Source organism: Callospermophilus lateralis, chromosome 11 (assembly GCF_048772815.1).
Source record: "Callospermophilus lateralis isolate mCalLat2 chromosome 11, mCalLat2.hap1, whole genome shotgun sequence".
Lineage (NCBI taxonomy): Eukaryota > Metazoa > Chordata > Mammalia > Rodentia > Sciuridae > Callospermophilus > Callospermophilus lateralis.
Window position 1 is genome coordinate 53,282,610 of NC_135315.1, and position 24,611 is coordinate 53,307,220.

The following is a 24,611-nucleotide window of genomic DNA, read 5'->3' on the forward strand; positions in this document are numbered from 1 at the left end:
ACTTGATGGACTGATCTGTGTTCCTCATAGCCATAGCAATGATTTTCCAAGGATAACCCTCTGCACCAGCAGAACATGAATCCTGTGGCATATGGGCTACAAATAACGGAGTCCCAGGCCATACTCAGCGCTGGATCTGCATTGTGAGGACCCTTGGGTAATCCAGATGCATATTAACCTTTTTTTTTTTTTTTTTTTTTGGTGGCGGGGGGCAGTACCGGGGATTGAATCTAGGACCTTGCACTTTCTAGGCAAATGCTTTACCGCTGAGCTACATCCCTGACCCTTTTCTTAATTTTATTTTATTTTGAGACAAGGTCTTGGTAAATTGCCTAGGCTGGTCTTGAACTTGCTACTCTCCCGTCTGAGCCTCCTGAGCGAGTAGCTGGGATTACTGGAATGCACCATGGTGCCACTTTCACCTTGAAGAAGCTCTGCTGTGGTGTTTCCTAGGAGGTCCACTGGCCCTTTTGGAGAACGCTGCTGGGTAACAAGCACCATCTCCCTTCTCCCGGCCTTTCTCAGAAACCACACCAAAATCACAGAGGCTCACTGGTCCAGCGAGGTGGAGGAAGATTCTAGACAGAAATAGCCTCACCTTTCTGTACAAACTGGACCTCTCAGTTGTACAGAGCCTTTAGAGCGTGAGCATCAAAAGTCTAAACTGATGAGAGGGAATGTCTAAATTTCTGGTGGCAAAACAAGGTCGCTCTATTCTTAAGTCTCAGAAGAACTTCTACTGTGGCAGCTGCCACTCCTAAACTGGAAAGAAGCCTCAGCCAGGCTTGGAACCATAGTCTATTACTGGGCAGATTCTCCACTACCTTCTGAGGTTTCCAATAGCTCCCCCTAGTCTTCATGTAGCATCTTATAAATCTCCCCCAAGAGCTTGTACCTCATAGTGCCCCAGGTAGAATGGGGCCATGGTGGACAAGAAAGATACACAGGCAGAAGCTAAATTTCATATATTGGAAAAGCAGAGGGAGCAAGATTTGCACTCCTTTCCCAGACTATCAACCACATCAATACTCTGCTTCTCTGCCCCAGACCCGCAAATGCACTGCTCCTGGGGGACCCCCTTTCCCTCTGCAAACACCCCTTCTTAAACCTTTCTCTTCCTTCTAATCCTTTCCTGATTTCTTACACAGTGACCCATGTTGTCTCTTCTCCCTGTTCACGCCATAGGCCCGTGAAAGGTACCCCCATACACACAGGGTCCCCAACCCTTCAAAGCTCAGCAGGTTTTCAGAATGGCCTCTTGAAAACGTCAAAGGCATCTGAGAAATATGTACAGAGGGGCATTTGAGCCCTGAGCCCATACCTGCAGACAAGCAGGTTTGATTCTTACCATTGAAGAACAGCTGATCCTCTTGGGGGGTTGCTCTACCCAGAGACTGAGGTTTGGTCTGAAGCCCTAGACTCAGAGCCCGGTTCTGGCCAGCTTCTTTTCCATGTCACCCTCTACGAGAAATGAGGCTGACAAGCAGCTACCCCAGGGTCTGTGCTCTGGGGCACCCCGGAGGATGTTCTTGTGGCTTTTCTCTTAGCTGTTCTTGCACAAAGAACCCACTACATTGCATAGTTCCTTCCAAATCTGCTCCAGCGTCTGTTGGGAAATCAACAACTCATTCTGGACTTTCCAGATGCAAAGTTTCTGGAGGACTTCATTTTTTTCCCCCCTCCCTTTCACTCTTTTTTTCCCTTTCTCAGCTAAAAGAAAAAGTTGGCTGAGGTCAGGGCATACAATGGCCAAGCCTGTGTCACTGACCAGATGCCTCCCACCCCTTGGCCTGTGGACAAGGGCAGCTTTGTCCACTGCATCTTTAGGCGGGACTCCTGGGGCCTACCCAAACTCCACTGGGGAATGTTTCTGCCAATTTCTTCCCAACACGAAGTCATAGCTCTGGCCCTGGCTCTGGCCCTGACCAGGGCCCCAGCTGTGTGAGCCCAAGGCCAGATAAAAGCCGACATAAAAAGAATGGAGAATGTTTCCCCCAAAGACCTGTTGTTTGAGACCTGTCCAGGGCTGTTCATCTGGTGCCCCCAGAGGTCAAGATGTGGGTTTGCAGCCTGGGCCTTCGCTTTGTCCTTTCAACCACCAAACCTGGACAAACCCAAGGCAAAGGAGGGGGTAACGCTATGTGGTCCAGATAACAGGGCCAGGGGATCGCAAAGTTGTAAGTTACAAGTAAAAGAAAGGATTAGGCCCAGACAGCAATACAGCACCCACCAACCAACTGAGTTTTATGTCTGGATCCTGGCTGAATCCATCATCTTCCATTTAGAAGCCTTCTGGGGTAGCTGAAGATTCAGCATTTAAGGTTCCATCTATTTCTGTGATTACTCTCAGAGGCGAACCTTTGGGATTTTAGAAACTAATCCTTGTATAGAATGAAATATGGCTTTACAGAAAAATTGAGGTCCCGAGGTCTTTGTGGTTTCTTATATGACACTGCTTCTCAAAAACATATGGAAGAACTGTTATTTATGAAGCAGTTTCACAGCTGGTCCTTGGTTAGGGGCTAAGGAATCAAGTCTCCCATTTATGGATGGAGTCAGATAAGGACTAAGCTACAGTTGTCTCACTACTCGTAAGTTGGGTCTGGGGGTGTACCCCAGTGGCAGAGAACTTGCCGAGTATGCACAAGGCCCTGGGTTCCATCCCCAGCACCATACACACACACACACACACACACACACACACACAAAAAAAAAAATCATTGCTCATTGGCTGGGAGACTTTGGGCAAGGCCTGTAGGTTTAATTTCTTCAAGTGTGAAATGGAGATAGTCACTTTTTTTTTTTTTTTCTCAAAAGGCTGTAAACATTCAGCATAGTGTGAGGAAGATGTAAGTGCTCAGTAAAAGCAGGTATTCTTGCGGTTACTATCATCAATGGCTGGAAGGTGAGGAGCCTCAGTTTCCCTGAGCCCAAGAAGAAGTCTGGACTCAGCAATGAAAAACAAATAGCCCCTTGAAAATTAAGCCAGGACATTTCTCCAAAGGAGATGTAAAAATGCCCTCCAAGCTCATGAAAAGATGCTCAACATTTACCACTCATTAGGGAAATGCAAATCAAAACCACAATGAGTTATTATTGCACATCCCTTAGGAAGGCTACTATCAACAAGACAGAAAATACAATTATAATGCATCAAGGAAAAAATATGGGAAAATAAAACCAGACAAGAACAAGTGTTGGTGAGGATGTTAATAAATTGGAACCCTTGTGCATTGTTGGAGGGAATGTAAAATGGTGCATCCCCCAGGGAAAAAAGCATGGTGATCCCTAAAAAGAAAAAAGAATGAAACACAGAATCATCCCATAGTCTAACAATTCCACTCTGGGTTTATATTGCAAAGAACTGATATTTATACACCGCCCACCCGCTCATGGTGACATTATATGCACATTGCAAAATGGTGGAAACAACCCAAGAGGACATTGATGGATGCATGGATAAATCAAAAGTGGTATGAAAAACACTTTGGAATATTCTTCTGCCTTACAGAGGAAGGAAATTCTGGCACGTTACAGCATGAACCAATCTTAGGGTTCAACATGAATAAGTCTTAACATTATGCTAAGTGAATTAAACTAGTCCAAACAGACAACTCCAGTATGATTCCACTTATATGAAGGTCTCGGGTAGTCAAATTCATAGAGAGAAAGTAAAATGTGGTCGTCGGGGGCTCGGAGGTGGAGAATGAGGAGTTAGTGTCTATGGGGACAGAGTTTTGGTTCTGCAAGATGGAAGAGTTCTGTGGGTAAAGGTGGTGATGGTTGCACAGCAACGTGAATATGCTTGATGCCACTGAACCAGACATCCGAAAATGGTGAAGAGGGCAGATGTTACATTGTGTATCGTACCACAAAAAAAAAAAAAAAAAAAAAGTCTGGGACACAGAGATGGTTTAAATCAAGGGACCTGGGGACATTTATTTAAGCCAATCTGTGAGATACATGCAGGCAGAATCTCCAGGGAAATGTTTATGCAGAGGGAAGTCACTCAGCCTCTTGGTGAAGGGGCCTGGAAAGCCAGACCAGAAAGGGAGTGTGTGCAATCTTGGGGAAACTGAGGCAACACGGCCAGCACCCTGTGAGTCGTGGGATCTTTTGCTTAGGGATGTGGCATGCGCAGGGTGGGTCACAGGGAGCCTCTTCTTTGACAGACACATCAACTCACGGCTTTCCAAACTGTACCCTGCTTTTCTGATGTTCTCTCTTCCACACCTTGTGACAGCACTCATCTTTTCCTCCTCAAAGCCATCGGCATGGCCACTTGGGGGGCTCTACGTCCTCCTATCTAATTGTTGGGCTCTCATCTGCTCTAAGAACGCCACGGGGACCTGCTATTAGGCACTCAGTCTGGGCCGGGAGCTGTTGTGAATTTCACATATCTGATGTCACTTAATCCACCTAACAAATCAACAGGGGAAATAATTATCTGCATTTCACAGAGGAGATGGATCAGGAAGGAAGGTCAAAGGATGATGCTCCAAGCCATATGGCCAGTAAGAGAGCAAAAAAAAATCAGGAGAGGCTGTGTGGGGTGGCACATGCCTATAATTCCAGTGGCTTAGGAGGCTGAGGCAGGAAGATCCTGAGTTCAAAGCCAGCTTCAGCAACTTAGCAAGACCCTGTCTCTAAATAAAATATAAAAACGGTTGGGGGGGGCTGGGGTTGTGGCTCAGTGGTAGAGCACTTACCTAGCACGAGCGAGGCACTGGGTTCGATCCTCAGCACCACATAAAAATAAATTTTAAAAAAGGTATTGTGTCCAACTACAACTAAAATAATAATAATAATAATAATAATAATAATAATAATAATAGTAATAATAATAATAAATGTCTGAGGATGTGGTTCAGTAGTTAAGTGCCTCTGGGTTCAATCCCTGGTACCAAATACACACACACACACACACACACACACACAAATAGGTTAGTACTAAAACGAAGGTAGATCTGTTTGTGAAAAGAAATGCAAATGCCGACTCTCTCTTATAAGCAAGAAGAAAGCAACAGTGGGTACTGGGCAGGGGAGGAGACATCATCGGTGCTGTTCTTTGCAAAATTTCATCATAGAAGGAGCATCAGTGCCACAGAATCTGGGGACCAAGGGTGAGGGAGGAGGGGAGGCAAAGGAGAAGCACTGAGGATAAAGCTCACCCAGTTGGCTATGTGCATGCATGGGTATATCACAATGCATTCCAGTTTTCTATATAACCATAATGTACCAATTAGAAAATAAATAGGAGACCAATGGAATAGAGGAAGGGGACGGGGGTGGGGGTGGGGGAAGAAGAGGAGGGAAGGAGATAGTGTTGGGGATTGAAATGGAGACAACTATGTTACATACATTTATGAATATATCAAAATGAGCCCCATATCATGTTTAACTACAATGCGCTCAGTTTTTTAAAATTTTTTTCATTGTAGTCCCAGGATTTTATAAATGGGAAGAAGAGACTCAGAGCAAGTAATTTTGAGGCAATCTCTTTTCCCCTCTTGCCTCCATCGTAAAAAGAAAAAAGAAACGCTCTGCTTGCATTTGTCAAATGGCCCCAAGCCAGCCACTAAGAGGAGGTGGGCAGTGCATCCAAAGGCGGGGTCCCCACCGGTAGCAGTTATTGGCATCTTCTCTCTGAAATGTTGGAGAGATGCTGATGGGGGAACCCACACCCTCACCTTTGAGGCCAGAAATGCACAGACAGGATCAAGGTCCCTCTCTGCTCTTGGAATCCCGCTCACCCACAGGAAGATAAAAGCAAACTTGCATTTGATCCTAAATGCAGGAAACCTTCGCCTTCAGTCCTTTAGGCTTTGAGGAATTAAAATGGCCATGGAAGCTTTCATGGTCCATGACTTCTTGGTTTTAAAACCACAAGAGGAGACAGAGTTAAGCCTGTTCAGCATTAACAGTAGCACCACACAGATGAAGAGATACAATATGGCAATCTAGCACCACTGGTTACACAGCAATGGTCACCCTTGCAAACTCCAACATGGCCCTGGTCAAGGGCAAGAGACCTCTCTGGGCCATTATAAACTAGGAAGCTAATATGCTCTGGCCAGGGCCAAATAGAACACACTAGTCTTGCAGACACTTCATTTTTTTGGCTTCCCCAACTTTAATCCCTTAGGAAATGAAAGATTCACCAATACGTTGTAACGGGTTTACTGGAGGGGTACCTCTTGGCATCTCAACCCATAAGTCACTTGAGTTCTGTTTTGTTAATGGTCCTCTATCCTTCGAGTTGACTGTGAAAAGTATACTCATGACCTCTCCATGTGGCCTCTGCAAATAGGTGGGTCTCGCCTTTCGGGGGCCACACATACAAATGAAAGACAGCAGGAAGTTCATGATCCCAAAGTGAAAAAGACTGACAATCATTTCCACCAAGTCAAATTTTCCTGAGTTTAATGGAGTCCGAGAAGACCAGCCCCCTTTCTTTGTTTCCAATGAATTGAAAGCTATCAACCAAAACAGACCACGTTCTCTGTAGGCCCTTGTCCTCCTTAGGATGAATCGTGTTGTCCTGTAATGATAATAAGAAAGAACATCTGGGTATGGCGATGACTCACTTTTTCTAAAGGCTTCGTAGTCATGAAGGGAAAAATTATTCATCAGCCTGTGCCCTCTCCAGGGTACAGGGTCTCAAGGATCATCTCCTCCCTGCAAGTGTGGCCTCTTGGCTACAGGATCCATCAACCAACCAACAGCTGTTAACTGCTCTTTCCTGACTGCTATGGAAGATGGAGGCAAGTATTGCAGTCGGTCCTGACTTCTAAAGTTTGGAAGATAAGTCACAAACAGAAGTGGAGAAGAAAAAAAAAAAATAAAACTATCAAGGCAGATTGCAACCAGTGCCAAGGGATAAGTCAGGAGACAATAAGAGCTTTCAGAATCCGGAGGAGGGCGGGGTCCCTGTTGGCTGGGAGGATCAAGGGAGGCTTGTCAGTAGATAAAGAATTGGCCTCAGAGCCGGGGACACAGAAGAAGGGCTTGACCCTGGTACCAGGAACATGATGCAAGAAGCAGAATAAGCTTTGGTAACTGATGAGATAAGGAGCCATAGGAAGAAAGAGGTGAGGACCAGGGACCCCAAGAGCCAGCCGGAGTGGGGAAGCAGTGCACCGGGATGTGGTGGAACGTGTTGAATCTAGGTCCATGTTCAAGGTATCCAGTGGGCAGTGGGGGTCGTGGGTCTGGCCCTTGGCACATGGAGCTGCATCACCTGCACAGAGAAGGTGGTGAAATCCAAACAGGTCTACTCCGTGTTCATAAGAATATAAAGGAGAGAGTTGAACCTGAGACATGTTCTCACCTAAACTCTCTCCCGATGTTCCTTGGGCCAACCCCTCCCTCTTCTGTGACTTCTTTTTACTCCAAGTAGCACTCCCCGAGTCCAGGTGTTCATTCTTTCCTCTTTGTACCGGAACCAGTTTCTGACACTCGGGGAAGACGTGGGGAAATGAATGGATGTGGTTGCCGAGAATCAGTCACCGAAGCTGAACCAGGGGGGATTACAGCCAGAAATGAGTAGTTCATCATTTCCAAGAAAATGCTGATACGGGGAGGGTGAGTTCGTTTATCTTGGAAAAAGGACTATGGAGGAGAGATGGGCAGGGAAACTGACTACAGACACACAGGAGCTAGAGAGCAGGTGGACAGAAAGAGAAGGGAGATATTATTAAGATGCATCATAAAAGAAGGCAAGAAAGAGGGCAGGGCTATTGGTGGGAGCAGCTCCAGGTCCGGAGGTGGCCTGAGCAGATGACTCCTCTTGGGGCAGTCAGTTTCTATCATGGTAGAATCCAAAGATGCTTGTAAAATTTCTTCATATGGTAGTCCAATTAAAAGAGCTCTTCACAGCCCCAATTCTAAGGGATTCCCAAACTTCAGTCATTCACATTCTGAAGTCACAATGGGCCCCATCGCGGTGCAATAGCAACACTATGATTTAATTTATTTTTTTTCCATGCTTGGGATTAAATTTTTTTTTCCCCAGGGCCTTGCACATGCTCAGCACATGCTCAGCACATGCTCTACCACTGAGCCACATCCCTAGCCTACTTAATTATTTTTTTTTAACTGACTTACATCCAACTTAAATCTAGCCCAGCCTTAAGTCATAATATTTATGAAATCTCACATCTGATTTGGTTGTTTTATTATTTTTTTTCTGTTGCCCAATAAAATAAATATCTCCTAAAAGCCATGATCTCAACACGATCTAAAATTATCTGGTGGGTCCTCAGTCATCAACGAGGCACACTTTGAGAAATACGGCCTCAGACTATGCACAAAAAGTACCATGCATGTGGCATCCACAAAACAGTTTTCAGGGTTCCCAAGAATCTGGGATTCCAGGGAATCCCAGAAAACCAAACTTGAATTCCCTGCAGATCACACAGCCATGGTCCCTGGAATGAGTATCTGAATCATTATTAGGAAATTATGAGGATCAATAAAGGGAGATGGCAGATTTGCATGGTAAAGGGACAAGGGCTGAATGAATCTCTGTGGTAGACTGCTTGCCCAGCATGTGTAAGGACCTAGGTTCTATCCCCAGCAACACACACACACACACACACACGCACACACACACACACACAGAAAATGTTCTCCACCTGATAGGGGCAAGGAGCTAGGGCCAAGGTGCATCAGACAGCCATCCTCAGGACACCCATGTCGATTTGCCATTGTACTGTTAAACTAGTAACAAGAAGAAAAGGGAAAAGAGAAAGCTCACCCAATCTTTTTTTTTTTTTTTCCAATAGTCTAAATCTGAGAAAAACACCCCAGACACCATCAGATCAGTGGAGCGAATGGAGAAAAATCTTACAGAACACAGCCAAGTTGTAAAAAGGAAAAAACACCATTCGGTGCCTTCACCTTCTTTCCCTTCACCGCCTTGTAGAACCAGCCCTCCCTCCACAGATGCACTTTAAGAGCTGCCTTCCCTCCCCACCGCCCATCTAGGTACAGCAGTTCCCCAGAGACTGGTGAGCTGGCCCAGGGGGACATCAGGGGCTTGGGAGGGGTGACCACCATTCTGAAGAGTATGATTCCCACACAGCAGAGCAGGAAGATGCCCTGGTGCAGAGACAGGACCCTTGGAATCACGATTTCGCTCATACTCTATCAATTCAGAATATCAGAGACGCAGTTAGGAAAAGGGCAGATCTCCAGGTGGAAGCCCATGTGCACGTGGGAATCGGATGGAGAGATGTGTGCATCACGGGACCAACAGGTTAGTGACTGTGATGGGGAGCTGACCTTCTCCCAAGCGGACAGAGGGGCAAGGTCAAGGGGAGTCCCTCCATTCTGTCTGTTGGCATATTCCATGTCTCTGAAGGAAAAAAGGGGACAATGCATAGAATCAGGGAGAGGAAATACCATCCAGACGACTCAGAGGAAGAGCACAGCTCAGGAAATAATTCAGAAGAACCTTGGAAACTAACAGAATGCAAGAATTTGTGGCCTCTATGAAAGAGGAACAGAAAATTAGAATGGAGAAACACAGCCAAAATCAAAAGGGGTGACCTATAGAAGCAAAGAGATGAGGTAAGGATTATCTAAAAACTGCTCAGTTAAACCCACAAATGAAACTTGGGGCTGAGGGGTGTAGCTCAGTTCTAGGGCACTTGCCTAGCATGCTCAAAGCCCTAATTTCATCCCCTCCCCCAGAAATAAAGGGGTGTGACATTAGGGACTTAACGAGCAAATAGTAAAAGTTCCCCAATCTGCAAAGAACAAAAGTGAAGAAATAAAAAGATGCAGATATTTAAGAAGTTTTTCATTAGAAAAGACCAGGGGAAAAATCATTTTGCAAAGATTTAAGAAGTGAACAAAAATCATGTACACAAAGAGGCCAAGAGAAAAGGTTACCTTGGAGATCAAACGTTCCTCTGACTTCTCCTCTACCCTGCTCTTCCCACCAGAATAAAGCCAGGGACATTGTTTTCCTTGCTGCTGTATCAGTGCCCACTTCAGGAACTGGGATGGTCCCTGGGCAAGTGTTAGAGAGTGCTCAAGGTCAAATCTCACCAAGGTCAAGCCTCACAAACCAAATATATTCCTCTGTCTATTGCTATGAGTGATGGATAAATAGTTGTTGAATACTTAAGTCTGTTTAATGGAATGACTGCCCAGTTCTAGAACCAAAAATAAAGCCCATTAAGATCATATGTATCTATATAAATATGCACACATGGGTACATATGTACATACGCATATAAAATAAATAAATATATATATATATATATATATATATATATATATATATATATATATATATATATTTATTCACTTCCTTTCCAACATACACACATGCAGATGGGACAAACAGAGCTGCAAAGATGAGCTTCTCCAACAGTTCGTGATTCGAAGCATCCATATCCACCAAGCTGTATTACTATCTCATCTATTATCCAGGCACAGGCACAGTGGCACATGCCTGTATTCACAGTGATGTGAGACTCAGCAATTTAGCAAGACCCTGTTTCAAAGCAAAAACTAAAAAGAGCTGGGTCTGGGGGTATGGCTCAGTGGTAGAGCACCCCTGGGTTCTGTCCCCAGTGCTGTCAAACAAACCCAAACAACCATGTATTAAAGACATAGGAGGGCTCTCATGGGCAGGCAAGAGAAGACACCACCCACTTAGCCTCTAGGCACTGAGAGAAAGATCAATATCAAGAAGATGATGAGGGGGAAGTAACTATGTATATGCATCTGTGAGTCATTTCTTGCTCAGTGTAGATAATAAACTCCAAACTCTGCTTGGAAGCCCAGCAAGCCGTTGTGCAGTCTGGTGGGTTCTCCAGCTCAGGGGAAAAGCATGGGGCTCTAATGTTTCATTCATTCTGCTTTTTGCTCCCATCCATCCCAGAACCAGGACGAGGATCTGTGTCTTTCCTGTCGCACTGGCCAGTGCATGAAGCCTCGTGTCACAGGGGAGGACCGGGCAGAACTGACCCTGCCCTTTCTGTCCTGGCACATGCCAACCAACCATGGGAGACTTCCAGCTTTGGAGATACTGTGCTGGGAGAATTAAAAAAAAAAAAAAAAAATCTTTGCTTCCTGCCTCCACCAAACCCAAGCTGTGCTATGTCAGGGACCACAGTGACCATCTTCTTTGTCAAAAAATGCTTAAGTAATGACTTTCTGCATGTTTAAAATTCTATTAGATGGACCAAGTCTTTTTTTTTTTTTTTTTTTCTTAAATCAGGAAAGACTAATAAATCACCCAATGGCTGGGGCTTTGTGTTCTCATATCCTTTTTTCTATCATCTTCCAAGAATTGTTCTACTTTGGAAATCAGATATGCAATATGATTTCAACTATGGAAAATAATGCTCTCCCTATTCCAAATAAGGCACTAAGGAGAGACACAAACATGTTAATAAAGTTTATCTTTGTACTGTGGGATTCCAAACCTCATTGTTTTAATTATTTTTATTTTACTGTGTTTCAGTTTTTCTTCATTTACACATTTTTTTAGTTAATTTTTTTTTAAACCAGGGATTAAACCCAAGGGTAGTTCTCCTGCCTCAGCCTCCCAAGCCACTGGTATCATAGGTGTGTACCATCACACCCAGCTTCAGTTAAATCCTTTTTGTGTCTGTGTGTGTGTGTGTGATGCTGGTCATCGAACTCAGGGCCTTGCAAATACTAGGCAAGCACTCTACCAACTGAGCTATACCCCACCCTAAAATGAGTTCTTAAAATTATTTTTACAGCTACGTGACTCCCACCTCCCCCAAATCAGCATATACACCTCTAAGCATAGGTAATCACAATTATGGAGAAAAATATACACAGCATTAAGAAAAAGGAGAAGAAGAAAAGGAATCTCCCCATTTTCTTCTTACTTTCCTTTTCTGTATTTTTTAACTTTTCTACAATTAATTTTAATGCATTTTAAAATCTTTAACTTAGTTTCTATTATGAGCTCATGTGTGACTATTGCCTTATTTTAAAAAAATTAAATAATGCACACAAGTTCCACTTTGACCTATCCCATCTCACTTGCCTGCTCCTAAAATGATGGTTATTTATTAGATTAGGGTTCAATGAATGGTTAGAAGGCTGGGGGAGCTTTATCTTGAAACAAAACAAAAACCAAATGAGTCAAGATAAAGAACTTTCTCGACCAATTTCAAGCAAAGCTGGATTGAAAAAAAAAAATACCAAGATGGAAAAGGCCTTGGAGACCCCTTGATTCCACATCAATATTTTAAAGATGAGGAAATTAAGGCCCAGAGACAGGGATTGGACACCAGATCTCCCCAGTCCCCATGCAGAGTCCCCTCCTTCTTGACCTTTGGCTGCTCTAAACTTTGATGTGGCTGTCACTGTCACGGCTAGAAGACAAGCTTGTGGTCAGACAGCACGGCAGAAGCCAAAGCCTCATTGAGGGCTGCTCTCAAGCTGCCCTCCACATTGCTCTGGAAAAGGTGACCCCCTCCATCCAACCCTGTCTGCTCGTCCACCAGCCACTTCCCATCTGTTTGCAGCCCCGCGGAGGGAGGAGGCCCAGGGAGGAAACATCTGCGTACACAGAGGAGTGAAGTCACAAACCCGGTTGATTTTTCCCTTTTGGCAGATCCTCTTCTGCCTGTTTTTTTTTCCTACTCATTGAGATGCAAAGCTCCATTCAAACAAGTGGGCCTGGAGGATTCCAGAGCCTTCTAGAAACCCATAACTTCTATTCTGCTATGGGGATTAACAAAATGAGGTGTGCATAGGGGCTGGGGGGTGAGGACAGGGGTAAGAATAGAAGACAGAAGTCCTGTAAACCACTCGGTTGACCACAGACATCCGTCTGTGTGCTCCCAAGCTGAGCTCCTCACCTTCAGCCAGGCATAGAAGGAAAAAAAAAAAATCATATCACAACTTACCAGTCACCTAACGTGGGGCATGTCACTTCACCCCAGTAAGCCTCATTTCCACATTCAAAAATGAAAAGACACCCCCTAGTTATCAGAATTTTTACAAAGATTCCATAAGAGGGCAGAAACGCAGATAGACGTGTGTGAGCTTCACACCACACTGTCCCATCCCTGAAAGTTACTGGAGAACCTTTGAGAAAAGCCAAGAGCTGAGGTCACCAAGGCTGAGGTCACATGGGCTTCCCCATCAGTCTGCGAAGAACACTCCGGAACAACACCATCTGACCTTCGGATGCAGGTTGACCAGAGAAGCAAGAGGAAGTGAACATGATCAAGACAAGGCCAGAATTCAGAGAGACATCAGAAGGGGCCAGCAAACCCCGGGGCCGAAATATTGCAGCCTTCAGAGCTGAGGGGCTGAAAGCAAGGCAGGTTGAGGAACACACACGGCCCTGGCCAAGCACTGCAGACCCCGTCACACGGGACCCTGATGATGTTCACAGAGGGGGGCTCCCAAAGCTTTACTGGAACTCTCCTGCCCTGGGAAAGAACACCCCAAGAGAACACTCCTCTCACTCACCCCAAGCTCCTCCAAAGGAGAGAAGTTGGATAATAATAAAAAAAAGGGGCCAGGTTGCTCTTTTTCTTACCATCCGATATCCTCAAAGTCAATTAAACTGCCTGAATTTCTCCATGAGAACTTATCTTTTCGTTGTTTGTAATTGCCCAAGTAGTATTTACTGTGGGCCAGGAATTTATTACAGAATAGCTTATTTGACCCTTGCAAAAACTCTGGGAGCCAGGCATGGCGGTACATGTTTGTAATCCCAGGGACTTGGGAAGCTGAGGCGGGAGAATTGCAAGATTGAGGACAGTTTCAGCACCTTAGCAAGATCCTGTCTCAAAATTAAAAAAAAATATATATCATATATATATATATAAAGGGTTAGGAATGTAGCTCAGTGGTACAGCATCCCTGGGTTTAATACTCAGTATCAGATGGGGACTAGGGGACCCTGGGAGGGAAGGACTTATTTTCATTTTATAATCATGCTACTTAGAACCTATTATTCAGTCTCCAAGATTAGTGCCAGTTCCTCCTCACCCCAGGTCTCTCCCCGCCCACTGTACCTGAGGCTCCACTGTAGTGCCTAGGAATCTTATGTCCAAAGGCAGGCACTCCAGGGAGGAAGTGACACGGGAAGCCACCGCCAGCCAAACCCCTAATTATCAATCTGACTCGGTGGCAGGTAACAGCTGGTTGTCAGCAGGGAGCCTCGTTAACTGATGAGAGAAGTCCCAGGGGGGGACAAACTGGGTTGTTAAAGAGGGTGGGTACCAAGAACACCGTTTTCACAGCAAAGAGCTCTGACCAGCCCCCCTGAAGTGAAATAACACCCTAGCAGGGTGTCTGTCCCCTGAGCACACAGAGTGGCTGTAAGCAGTTTTGTTCTGGGGGCTGGCAGAGTTGAGACCTCCAACAGAAAGCAACTGCCCAGGCAGCTAGAGGCTCAGTGATCAACCCAGGGCCTCCCTTCTAGGCTGAATACCGGGAGGCTGGGCTCAACTCTCTGGCCCAGGAGACACACCTCACTCTGTCTAGTTGGTCCAGGCTTTCTGAAGTCACCTGGGCACCAAGGGTGAGGGCAGAGGGAGATCAGAAAAAAATCAAAAAGTAGATTTAAACTCTGCCCATGTTTTCATCTACTCCACCCTATAAAGGGTTCTGGACTTAAATGTTCTCAGACATCCCCAAATAACAAATGAATAAAACGGGCCAGGGGTACAAGATCTTCAATGGTGTGTTTGGGGGTCTGAAAAATAAGCTTCTCCAGGGTCTTTGGCTCTCCAGGTGAATATGTTCAGAAAAGACTGGCTTTGTTGGCTGGCGTGGACTGTCCACTAAAATGATCAAAGCCTTCCGCGGAATAGGCAGCTGGGGGAAGCCAAGTGACTACCCATGAAACAGTGGTCTGAGTAACCACAGCTGGAATTAAAATGGACATCTGTGATTGGCTCTTGTCTGTATGTTTTAAAGAATGGGTCTAATATTTCTACCTAAGCTGGGCATACAATGGTGCAGGTCTGTAATCCCAGCAACTCAGGAGGCTGAGATAGGAGGATTGCAAGTTTGAGACCCATGTGGGCGACTTAGTGAGACCCTAAGCAACTTATTGAGACCCTGGAAGTCACTAAAAGGACTGGGGATGTGGCTCAGTGGTAGAACATCTCTGGGTTTGATCCCCAGTATAGTTGAGGGTGGAGGAGAGAAACTGAATATTATTTTGCAAAAAAATTGATCTAAAAACCCCTAGCTCCTGAATTCAGGCCAGCAGCCCAGTTAACGTTGGAGGGGGTTAGTTATTCCAAGAGAGGACTTGTTATAAAGTGAGTTTGGCCTTCTTATGCTTGATTGCTCCTTCATGTTCTTGTCTTTCTGCTTTCCACCAGGGCAAAGAGGGTCTCAGGGGATTCTGGTGCCATGGTCTTAAACTTCCTAACCTCAGGAACCAAAAACCAAATAATTTTTTTTTTCTTTATAAATGACCGTGGACTATTTGAGTAAGACATGCTTCAACGTGTGTCGGGGAATCCACAGATGGAAGTTGGCTATCGAAACAGGGACTAGGGTTTGCTGAAATCCTGTCCGAAGAAATGATCTTCCTGTCTCTCAGTGTGTGCAGGGTGTGGAGTGGAGTGAGACCCTTTGGTTAGGAAGCCTTGCCTCTTTTCCTTTCTGGCTCTCAAAAGGACAGAAAATGACAATAATAAACCTTGGCATTCTTCCCACACTTGGTGTATCAGAACAGAGGTTCTCAAACTCCAGCAGTCATCCCAAGGTAGAACACACAGTAGTGGGAATTCTCTGTGGGTCCAATAATTCAAATGTTTAACACGTTTCTCCAAGATGCAGCTGCTACAGATTTGGGTACCACATTTTGAGAACCACTGGTTTCAAGAGAAAGAAAGGAAGAATTGGAGGGAGGAAGGTAGGGAGGGAGGGAAAGAAGATCAGATCTGATCTTAGAATATTCACCTTTAGAAAACTGATAAATTTACTTTCAGAAAGGAATAGACTAATACTTTTTTTTTTTTTTTTTTTTTGGTGGAAATCATAGCCCTGTTACTTTCCTTCTTTCCAGGGACATGGATGCAGGAAATTTTTCACTTTTTTCCCTCCCCATAAGAAAAAGATTGCAGATGAAATAAATAATGGCAGTCATCCCACTATTGGTGTGTCAGGGCTGGCTGGCCATCAGCAAAGATGGGCGGGGACTGCGGCTAAGTGGAAAACTCGCTACTCCATCATCAGCATATTGTGGCCATGCGGGACAGTGGTCTCTGTTGCCAGAGCTCCTCACTTTTGCAAGAGAAGCTGGAAAGTTGGATTTTTAATGTGAAATATTATGATTTTAAGATGTTGGCCACCAACTCAAAAAAATTTAAATAAAATGGTCAAGAAAACAGAAATTAAAACAACAAAAAACAGTCTGCACTTGATTTTACCCACTGGACACTTGCATGCGACCTTTGGATTTAATGGCTGGGTACCATTTGAAGAGGGGATTCTCTAGTTTAAAGAATTAAATGCCACTTCTCCTAGAGTATCAATGAATGAGCAAGTTTACCCCCTGCCATTGAGCTTTTTGGCTAAGATCTCTTATTGTCCACACCTGGTAAATGCATTTGGATGCATTTGGATGCTACCTGTGCACAGGACAAGAATCCTGGGGTAGAAGGGACCCTGAAAAGTCTGTCTACCTCAGTCACTGTTGAGAAGGTTCAGAAGGGAAGGAGGTGTGTGAGGAAGTGGAAACTGGTTAAGGAAAGAGAGTTGGACCAACATCGGGGGGAAGGAAGCAGAGAAAGTGATGGGGGTGGGGGAGTCTCTCCTGGGGCAGGAGCTTGGGACTGAGGAGACAGTGAGCCAGGCGAGGCAGCCTGGGGAAGGAGAGACACGTGTCCCCAGATCCGCAGGTGAGATGGCACAGTTGTCACGGCGAGCAGAAATTCACATGGGAAGAAAGACTGAGCAGCTAGAAGCCAGCACCCTGAGATCTGGTGGCAAGGAGGGCTGGATTGGGCCTCACAGGAAGTATGAGGGATCTACAGCTAAAAATCACTGAGGGGCACAGGAGCAGGTGATCTGGGGCCACAAAACGATGTGGCAGTTGCTGCAAGAATCACAGGCGTCCCCCTTACTCTGCCCACAGGCTGCTGTCCTGACAGTTCCCAGCCTCTGGGAGAAGGGACTACCACCTCCCTGTCCCCAAACCTCTAGCTTCCCAGGTGGCCCGCTTGTCCCTGTTTGTGCTGCCAAAAATGATGCTGCCTCTGATTCTCCAGCCTCTTGCAAAACCCTCACTCGCCCTTCCATGGGGACCAAGGTTTCCCTGGAAAGGAAATCAACAGCCGTCTCCAGAAAGAGTAGGCGCATCCAAGGCCAGCCGTTTTCAACTCAAAAAAAAAAAAATCTTGTTTATTGAAAGTCCAATTCATGGTAAAAAGCACATTTGACCTCAAGGCCCAAAATATACACAAAGCAAACGATTCAGGTAGCCAACACTGATTCTTGCCACATGGAGTGCGCTTGGACGTAGTTTTTCATGCTAGTTGACACTGACTATATACATGCACTTCGTGGCGCAGGACTTTTATAGGATCCCTCCTTTGCCTCTAGCTCCATTTAAAAAGTCCTATAAAGGATTCCTTTATTACACTTCCCTCGACTCACCCAGGTGGAAGGGCATTCTTTCAATTCTGAATCTCCCAGCTCTCATGGACCAGGGACCACTCAAAGGCACTCAGACTATGATCACGACTTTTCTGATTTCCAGAAGAGGGTCCAAGCCTTTGGAGCCAACACCCTTAAAATACCAGCTGAATGTTTGATGTTGTAGAAGAGGATGGTCAAACGTGATGTTCCAATGGCAATATGATTGTGCTGCACTTCACGCCACACCTAGAGACCCAGTCTAAGGAGAACCCTCGATCGCTCACTCAGCATCCTCTGATGGTGTGTTACCCTGTCCCCTAGCTGCGGGGCAACAGAGCGATGGCTTGACACTTATGGGATGCTTTGTGGTTTGCAAACCATGATGCCCTCAGTGCGTCATGCCCCAGGGTGACCCACACACTGTCCTTGATAGGTTCACAATGGTTGTGAACAATAGCAATGCAGGAGGAAGAAGCTAGGCACACTCCATGCTTTGGTGGGGAAGTCAAGCCTCAGAAGAGTGGACGAAATCCTCACACAGGTGGAAAGTGGCCGAATCCACACAAATCCAAGTTCTCTAGATTTGAACTTCCATGCTTTTTCTAGAAGGCTTCTGGGTCTCGTTACATAATCTCGTGTTCATTACGCTTCCCCAACTAGCGACACCAGAGAGGAACCTCTCCCAATGCACTTCCTGTTTGCATCTCCTTTAACTGAGGTGTAACCTGCCCGCTCCCCTGACCCCACGGCAGAATGGGCACAAATATGACACCTGCGAGTGAGCCAGAAGATTGTGTGGACCTCCTGGTTCCCAGCCCCTCCGTCTCCCTGACTGGCTGGGTGACATCTGGCAGAGTATGTCACCTCTCTGGGCTTCTGCCTCTCCGAGAGCCTGAGACAGCTGCACCTACTGATTTCCAAAGACTTTTTCAGGTTTCTTCTGAGAACTCGACCAGACCCTTTGGAGCCATTTGGTCCCTACAAAGACTGGTCATACTAGGGAATTAAAAAAAAAAAAAAAAAAAAAAAGAAGCAAAATCAAAGAAGTCAAGATCTGGAACAATAAACAGAGGTTAAGTCCAAGGCAACCAGGAGCAACTCACAGAACCCATCTGAGACACCATCTCTGCTCAACTGGCTTTCTCTTCTTTGCAGAGACCTGGGTCCCCCATGCAACACAGACTCTCTGCAGGCATGGAGGGGACATGCATAGAGGAAACAGAAGAGTCACCTGAGTCCCTCCAAAGCAGAGCCAAACCCTAGCCCAGGAAGACTTCTCCATCCGCAGGAGTGGCTGGTCACTTTTGTGCTCAACCCACTCCAATTAGCTTTGAGCATCTGTACCAAAGATAACCAGCCCCGTCCCGGGCTCTCACTCACCTCAGCCCCGCCGTCCGTCCTTATGCAAATCTGACACGCTGGTCATTTTCTGCCACTGTCTCCACATCCCCTGCTTCCCAGTGGCATCGGCTAATTCACTGTGCAAAGCAGCATTTATATATAGAAAGTTGCAACCACGCAGGTTAGCATGAAAATAGAGACTTGACGTTGCCGTGGCAACCAAACAAATGATATTCAAAATGAAAGAGAAGTATTCTGCAATTGGAAAAGCATGTCCACAGCCTTCCAGGACAGCTGGGCCCCTTCCCCTGAGGGTGGGTGGGAGGGCCTCCTCCAGAGGAGTACTTGGTCCTGATGAATCGCCTCCTCCCCATTAAGTCACCGGCTCCGGTTCCAGCTGCGGACGTCGTCCCCTGAACAAGCTCCTTCCTAAAGCCAGCTCCTGCCTGGGGTGGACCCGAGGCCAAGACAATTAAAGAAATGTGTTGATCCTGACCAGGTATAGCCATTTGCAAAAGTTCTACTCTTCAAGCACCACAGCAGGGCAGTGTGTGGCCCTGGTGACATTAGTAAGAATGCTTTTGGAAACAAAGGTGGACTGTCCCTGCCTGCCCTAAGCGAAGAGTCAAGCGGCCACAGGTCAGCTGAGTAACATTTAGCATGCTAATTAACCTCTCTGAGGCTTAGACTTAAAATTAGTAGGGGTGGTGGTGGGGAGAAGCAGTCTGGGAACTTGCACCTATATGACAGTAGAAAGCTCATCTTTTCCTCGGTCACTTCTTTTTTTCTTAGGATCCTCTTGGACATTGCTGAATCCCCCGCACCCCATCCCAGTACAGCACAGAAGCTACTGTTCCTAGACCCAGCGTGTGGAATGACTGTTGCTTTTGTTCAGTACAAAAATGTCAAAAGGGTCCTAGTCTTCAAGGAGCCACCAAGAGTCTTGGATACCTCTCTGAGCCTTACTCATGTGCAGATTTGGAAATCATGTGTGATCTAGATTGACTTCCACACAAAAAGGCCGTCAATACCAAGTGCCAGCAAGGATCTAGAGCAACCGAAACTCTCGCACATTATGGGAAGGAAAGCAAAACAGCCCAGCCACTCCGGAGAGCAGTGTGGCGACTCCCCCATCGTACCCAACACACACCATAGGACCGGAATCCCACTCCTAGGTATTGACCCAAAGAAATGGCAACATATGTCCACGGAAAGTCTTACACATGAATCTTCAGAGTAGCTGCTAGTGTATTTATTTATTTGATACTGGGGCTTAAACTCAGGGGTGCTTTACCTCTCAGCTATACCCCAAGTCCTATTTATTTGTTTATTTATTTATTATTTTCAGGCAGGGCCTTGTTAAGTTGCTGAGGTTGGCCTCAAACTTGAGATCCTCCTGCCTCAGACTCCCAAGTCACTGGGATTACAGGCATGCACCACCAAGCCTGGCTATAGTTAGGATTTTACATGTCCCTCAAAGATCCATGTTTTAGGGGCTCGGTCTCTATCCCACGGTGCTACTGAGAGGTAGTTGGAAACATTAAGAGGTGGGGTCTAGTGGGAGGTCCTCTGGTCACGGGGGTGTGCCCTTGAAGAGATGGTGGGACCCCAGTGCCTCTCCTCTTCCTCTATTTCTTGCACACCAATCTTGAGGTTTGCTCCACCACTGACCTCCGGCCGTGCTGTGCTAACTCACCACATAACCAAAAGCAACAGCCCAACCCACCATGACTGAAACCTCCAAATCTGTGAACCAAAATAAAGCTTTCCTGTCTCCTCAGGCATTTGTTCTAGTTATGGAAAACGGATCAATGCAGCAGCTCTGGTCATAATACCGCCAACCAGAAACGATCCAAAGATGACCAACAGGGCATAACGAGCCCACCGTGGAATACCCATCCAATGGAACACTCACTTGCAATACTGAACAAACTACTGACACAGGCCACCACTTGAATCCACCTCCAAGGTACAACGTAGTGAGAAGCCAGCCTCTAAAAGTTACATGCTGTATGATTCCATGTATAAGATAAAACCAGAGCTTATGCATCAGAGGTTCAGGCAGGGAATGGAGTGAATGCAAAGCAATAACATAAGGGAATTTTGGGGTGATGGAACTTCTGCAACGGGCTGCGGGGGTATCTACACGAATCTCTATAGGTGCTAAAATTCATAGAACGGTATGCCCCAAAATGTCAACTTTACTGTATGACAACTGAAAAAAAAGAAATGTTACTTTCACTTTGGAGGGAAAAAATAAATAAAATAACCACAGAGGATGATACTCACAAGAATCAGTTCAAAGCAGGGGTTCTCATACAAAAACAGCCAAGTCCTGAGAACTATTTGCTGTTAGTATCATTTTCAATTATAAAGGTCCTTGTATTCTTCTGGAACAGTGGATCTCAAAGGGTGGTCCTCAGAGCATCACTGTGGGATCATCTGGGAATCTGTTAGGGAGTAGAGACTCTGGGGCCCCACTAGGAGCCAGAAATTCTGCAGGGAGAGCCCAACAGTCTGGGTTTGCACAAGCCTTCCAGGAGAGCAATTCAAATGCAGGCTAAGCTTTGGGAACCCCTGGCATGAATATGCCAATTAGACTAGCCCATCATGGAATAATCTGGCCCATGTCCCATTAATGTCAAAAAACTGGATCTTTCTCCATATCCTACTTGCTCACAAACTCTTCCTCTGCCCCCACCCCTGCATTTAGTCTGCCCCAAACACGACAGGCAGGGAGAAAACCAAAAGTCACAGTTCCATCTGACTGCCCCGAGACACCTAGAACTAAGAGTACCTGTCCCCCAAGCTGAGGACCCATGGGGGACCTTTGGCTGTGCAAATCTACCATGGATTCTGCAAACTCGTCTCCTATCTGACCCAGCCTGGTCTTGTACACCAGGACCAGAATCCGCTGGGCCAGTCCACTTCCCTCTCTCAACTTCTGGGACAGTTCTCAAATCAAATGTGAACCTCATGGCTGTCCCCTGAACCCTGGAAGAGCACCACTTCCTACCTTCCCCCAAACAACAACTTCAAAGACACTTTGCATGGTGGCTGGCTCCGAAGCCACACAGAGATGACGGATTACAAGGAAGAAATCAAAACCAGATGGATTTCACATTCAGCAAAATAAACAGAATTACAGCATCAGGGTTGGGCTCCAGAAACTAGGGAGCTGTGTATTTGGCACAAAGCCCAGGCCTGGTGGCCCCCCAGCTCGGGTTGGGCTCCCCTGGCCTCTCTTCTGCTCCCATAACTCCCACAAACAGTGCCCGGGGCACCTGGCCTGTTGTCTGTCCTCCTTTTCCAAGGTCTCAACTAGCAATCCTGCTGTGGCTGACATTTTAGTGTTTTATGGAGTTTTTTTATATTGTCTTTTATGGTGCAGTTGAAGATAGTTTGGCTTCTTTTCTACTTTCATCCAAAGATGTACAAGCACCGACAGGAATACTGTATTGTTAATGATAGAGACAGCTGGCTCTCGGGGGGACTGGGGCAGAGAAAGAGCCATGGCACTCACCCTCCTTCCCACCACGGATCCACCCTCCTTCCCACCACAGGTTCCTTCCTCTCAGAGCAAGCTGAGCTGGGTTCTCATCGCCACACACACAGGAAACTCCTCTGTTTCTAGGGAAACAATATGGCGCTCTGGGTAGCCAGTATTTCTGAACCAAGGGTGATTCTGCCTCCCAGGACATGTTTAGCAACATTTGGAAATGTTTACTAGTTGTCACAAGAAGGGTGGGAGAGACTGGACCAGTTCCCTACAGCTGCTGGAACAAACTTAGTGTCTTAGGACAACAACATGTATTTATCCCGAGTTTTCTGTGGTTCACAAGTGGGTCTCTCTGGGCGAAAATAAAGGTGTTGGCAGGGCTACGTTCCTGCTGGCAGTTATGGGGGAAGAATCTGTTCCCAGGTCTTTTCCAGATTCTAGAGATTGCCCCACTCCTTGGCCCAAGGCCACTTCCTCTGTCTTTGAGGCCAACAATGGCAGGTGAGGTCCCCTTTACACTGACATCTCTATGTTCTCCTACTTCCATCTCTGTCTTCCACTTATAAAGGCCATCCAGATGATTTAGGATAATTTCTCCATCTCTCAAGGTCAGCTGATTTGCAGCCTTAACTCCATCTGCAACTTAAACTTTCCTTGGCATACAACCGGACAACACACCTACATACCCAGCTTCCAAGGATTCGGACATGGACATCTTTTGGAGGGGGCAGTTATTATGGTACCTCCCACAGGAGGCTACGGACATCTAGTAAGCAGAGGACAGGGGTGTTGCTCAACATCCTGCCATGTACAGGGTCACTCACCCAACAGCCAAGAATGATCCAGCCCAAAGTGTCAACAGTGGCCAGGCTGAGAGGCCACGGTGCAGACTAACACTGACAATCTAAAACTTGAAAAATGTGTGAAATGTATCTTGCCTATAGGGGCCACAGGGAGGCGGTGGGCATGAATCATTTAAATCTCTCTACATGAATAACTTCAAATAGCATAGCTAATTCTGCTTTGCTGGTGGGTTGCTTTGTGGTCACTGAAATCCCTGATATTAGCTGGCTGGAGCTGCCCATGACCCATCCCCTCTCTTCTTTTCTTCTCTTCTGCAGAAGTGCTGAGCTACCAGTAAGCTGATGCTAATTCCTAATGACCCTGCAGATCTGTCCCCTCCAAAAATGCCCTCTGGCACCCAGGATGCTGTGGGCAACCAGGGGACTCCTCTACTCTCTGGGTGAGGCCTATAGTATATAATGAGCAGCTCAGGAGATCCTGTTCCCCTGTGCAGACACAGAGGGAGAGGTTTACAAAGAAAGGACAGACCCACAAAATTAATTTTAAAAAGTTTTTGAGGAATTGTGAAGTCTTATAAAGAGACCCACATGGTCTTTATTCATATGGATAAAAGCAGTACAGGTCAAATCTTTATGATGAAGAAGCAATTTGACTGTTTTCATTATTCACAATTACATTGCAATATAGCATATGTTTTTTTTTTAAGTTGCCGATGGACCTTTGTTTTATTCTTTTATATGCGGTGCTGAGAATCAAACCCAGTGCCTCACACATGCTTGGCAAGCACCCTGCTACAACCTCAGCCCACTTCATTTATTTTTATACATTTTTTTTTTACAATTAAAAGACAAAAGAAAAGTCTATCATTATTATACCTCTTTTCCCTAATAATTCCAACAAGAGTCCAGTGATTCAGCCCCAGATGACTGAATTGGGTCATGTGCACATCCTGGCCCACTCTGGCCAACACGACTGGATGCACTAATTGGCCAAGCTGGAATCAGGTTTGTTTTTCTCTAGAGCAAACCCGGTTGCTGGCTGGGTTTCCCACAGTGGGTCAAGAAGGTGCCGTAGAAGGGTGACTAGGGTAGGTTTCGTGGGGTTTCCCCTAAAGAACAGCCAGGCAGGGCTGTTCCTTCTCATTCCCACGAAAGGAATGCCTGCTTCTTCTCACCCCCATAAAATGATGGGCGGGGGCCCGGTAACACATTGGGTGTCCCACGCCCTACACCCCAGGATGGCCCCTGCAATCCCACTCTCTCCATTTGGCACAGCGAAGCACTCATTTAACTGCTGCCATCAGCATTTCTGCTAAAGCCACCAAGTCGGCTCCAAAGCACAGAGGACTGGA

The 24,611-nt window shown here is 46.1% G+C and overlaps 1 protein-coding gene across 7 annotated transcripts in view; it reads right to left on the minus strand.

Moving 5' to 3' along the window:
• The window catches only part of Gas7 (growth arrest specific 7), a 227,429-nt gene that overhangs the window by 99,488 nt on the left and 103,330 nt on the right, over positions 1 to 24,611 (minus strand). Inside the window, exon 1 of one of the 7 annotated variants that reach the window (XM_076869708.1) lies at positions 18,997 to 19,109. The exons of 3 other annotated variants lie outside the window; for them this stretch is intronic. Coding sequence is in view for 2 of the 4 variants with exons in the window: in XM_076869705.1 (XP_076725820.1) it covers positions 1,322 to 1,351 (30 nt within the window). In the remaining 2 variants the exon portion in view is untranslated. Of the gene's footprint in view, positions 1 to 1,321; positions 1,586 to 8,636; positions 8,680 to 18,996; positions 19,110 to 24,611 lie in introns of those variants that run through there. 3 more of the 7 variants (XM_076869709.1, XM_076869707.1, XM_076869705.1) reach the window with 3 other exon arrangements.